Raw genomic sequence first — 1753 nt, 5'->3', positions numbered from 1 at the left:
GCTCTTTATCTGCTCTTTATCTGCTCTTTATCTGCTCTTCATCTGCTCTTCATCTGCTTATTATCGGCTCTTTATCTGCTCTTTATCTGCTCTTCATCTGCTCTTCATCTGCTTATTATCGGCTCTTTATCTGCTCTTTATCTGCTCTTCATCTGCTCTTCATCTGCTTATTATCGGCTCTTTGTCGGCTCTTTATTGGCTCTTTGTCGGCTCTTTGTCGGCTCTTTGTCGGCTCTTCGTCAGCTCTTCGTCGGCTCTTCGTCGGCTCTTTATCGGCTCATTATGTGCTCATTATCGGCTCTTTATCATCTGTAGGAAGTCGATCTCTGACCTTTGACCTCTGTGCTCTGTGTCTTCAGAAGGAGGGTGGGCAGCAGGAAGAGGAAGTTGCCTAGCAACAGCTACAGCCAGTGGGCCAATCGCAGTGAAGCGGGGGAGGAACTTGGAGGGGAGGAGCCTTCTGGGATGCTGGAGGACCAAGAAGCTACGGATCACACCCACCTGACAACAGACTCCTCCCACTTCCTGTCAGACCCCTCCCAGATTCCCTCTGACTCCTCCCACCTCCACTCCTCCATCTCCTCGTATTTTGGAGTGGCGGGCAGGCTGACCAATGGGGAGAGGTACCAGGTGTTGGCTCGCCGTGTCACTCCTCAGGGAACGGTGCAGTACCTGTTGGAGTGGGAGGGGACGACTCCTTATTAGGACGTTTACAACCGCGGTTAGATGTGACGCTCTGATTCCTCTTCCTCCTTTCTCACTTCCTGATCAGCGTCCAGTCAGAGCTCAGTTACCTCATGAGTAATGGAGGAGTATTAACGTCACCATGACAACAGTCAATGTGACCAGTTTTAATGTGAGTTAATGTTTTTAAACCATAAAAGTTACTGTTGATTTATTTTTCTCCAAAACCAAATAATTCATTCTTTTTTTTAATTTCAGTTGCCTAGCAACGGTATTCTCACAATGTAGGGTTAGTTTCCTGTCTCACATCTGTCCCTGCACACCTGTCTCACTTCTGTGCCCACAAACCCGTCTCACTTCTGTGCCCTCAAACCCGTCTCACATCTGTGCCCACAAACCTGTCTCACATCTGTCCCCACAAACCCGTCTCACATCTGTCCCCACAAACCCGTCTCACTTCTGTCCCCACAAACCCGTCTCACTTCTGTCCCCTCAAACCCGTCTCACTTCTGTCCCCACAAACCCGTCTCACTTCTGTGCCCACAAACCCGTCTCACATCTGTCCCCTCAAACCCGTCTCACATCTGTCCCCTCAAACCCGTCTCACATCTGTCCCTTCAAACCCGTCTCACATCTGTCCCCTCAAACCCGTCTCACATCTGTCCCCTCACATCTGTCCCCTCAAACCCGTCTCACATCTGTCCCTTCAAACCCGTCTCACATCTGTCCCCTCAAACCGCTCACATCTGTCCCCTCAAACCCGTCTCACATCTGTCCCCTCAAACCCGTCTCACATCTGTCCCTTCAAACCCGTCTCACTTCTGTCCCCTCAAACCCGTCTCACATCTGTCCCTGGCTGACTCTCAGGTGAGTTTGGAGGAATCGGGTATCAGTCGATTCTGTCTCATCAGTATTTAGTGAGAACATATACAGCCAAAGACCGTATACACACACACACACACACACACACACAGTGTTATTTCAATATTTAGTCTTATTATGGTCTGTATATTCTCAGACTGACAGTAGATGGAGTTTGTCTCTGTTCTGTCAAATATTTCTTCTTCCT

The 1753-nt window shown here is 49.2% G+C and overlaps 1 protein-coding gene and 1 long non-coding RNA gene across 5 annotated transcripts in view; one reads left to right on the top strand and one right to left on the bottom strand.

Annotated features, from left to right (window-relative positions):
• Positions 1-1050, top strand: part of phf19 (PHD finger protein 19) — a 13042-nt gene extending 11992 nt beyond the window's left edge. For 2 of the 3 annotated variants that reach the window (XM_051394691.1, XM_051394690.1), the window contains exon 14: positions 360-1050. In XM_051394691.1, coding sequence (XP_051250651.1) covers positions 360-705 — 346 coding nt within the window. In that variant the 3' untranslated portion in view covers positions 706-1050. The remainder of the gene's footprint in view (positions 1-359) is intronic. The other variant, XM_051394692.1, reaches the window with a different exon arrangement.
• Positions 898-1552, bottom strand: LOC127360305 (uncharacterized). Of its 2 annotated transcripts, none has more exons than XR_007883585.1 (3): positions 1445-1552; positions 1208-1357; positions 898-1007 (listed from the first exon to the last, which is right to left on the bottom strand). It is a non-coding gene; the product is annotated as an uncharacterized LOC127360305 (long non-coding RNA). The 2 variants fall into 2 exon arrangements; XR_007883586.1 differs by having other exon boundaries at positions 953-1082; positions 1158-1357.
• Between the last annotated feature and the right edge of the window lie 201 nt (positions 1553-1753).

The sequence above is a fragment of the Dicentrarchus labrax genome, unplaced genomic scaffold (genome assembly GCF_905237075.1).
Source record: "Dicentrarchus labrax unplaced genomic scaffold, dlabrax2021, whole genome shotgun sequence".
Classification (NCBI taxonomy): Eukaryota; Metazoa; Chordata; class Actinopteri; family Moronidae; genus Dicentrarchus; species Dicentrarchus labrax.
The sequence above is the reverse complement of the archived record's forward strand: the minus strand, read 5'-3'. Positions and strand labels throughout refer to the sequence as shown.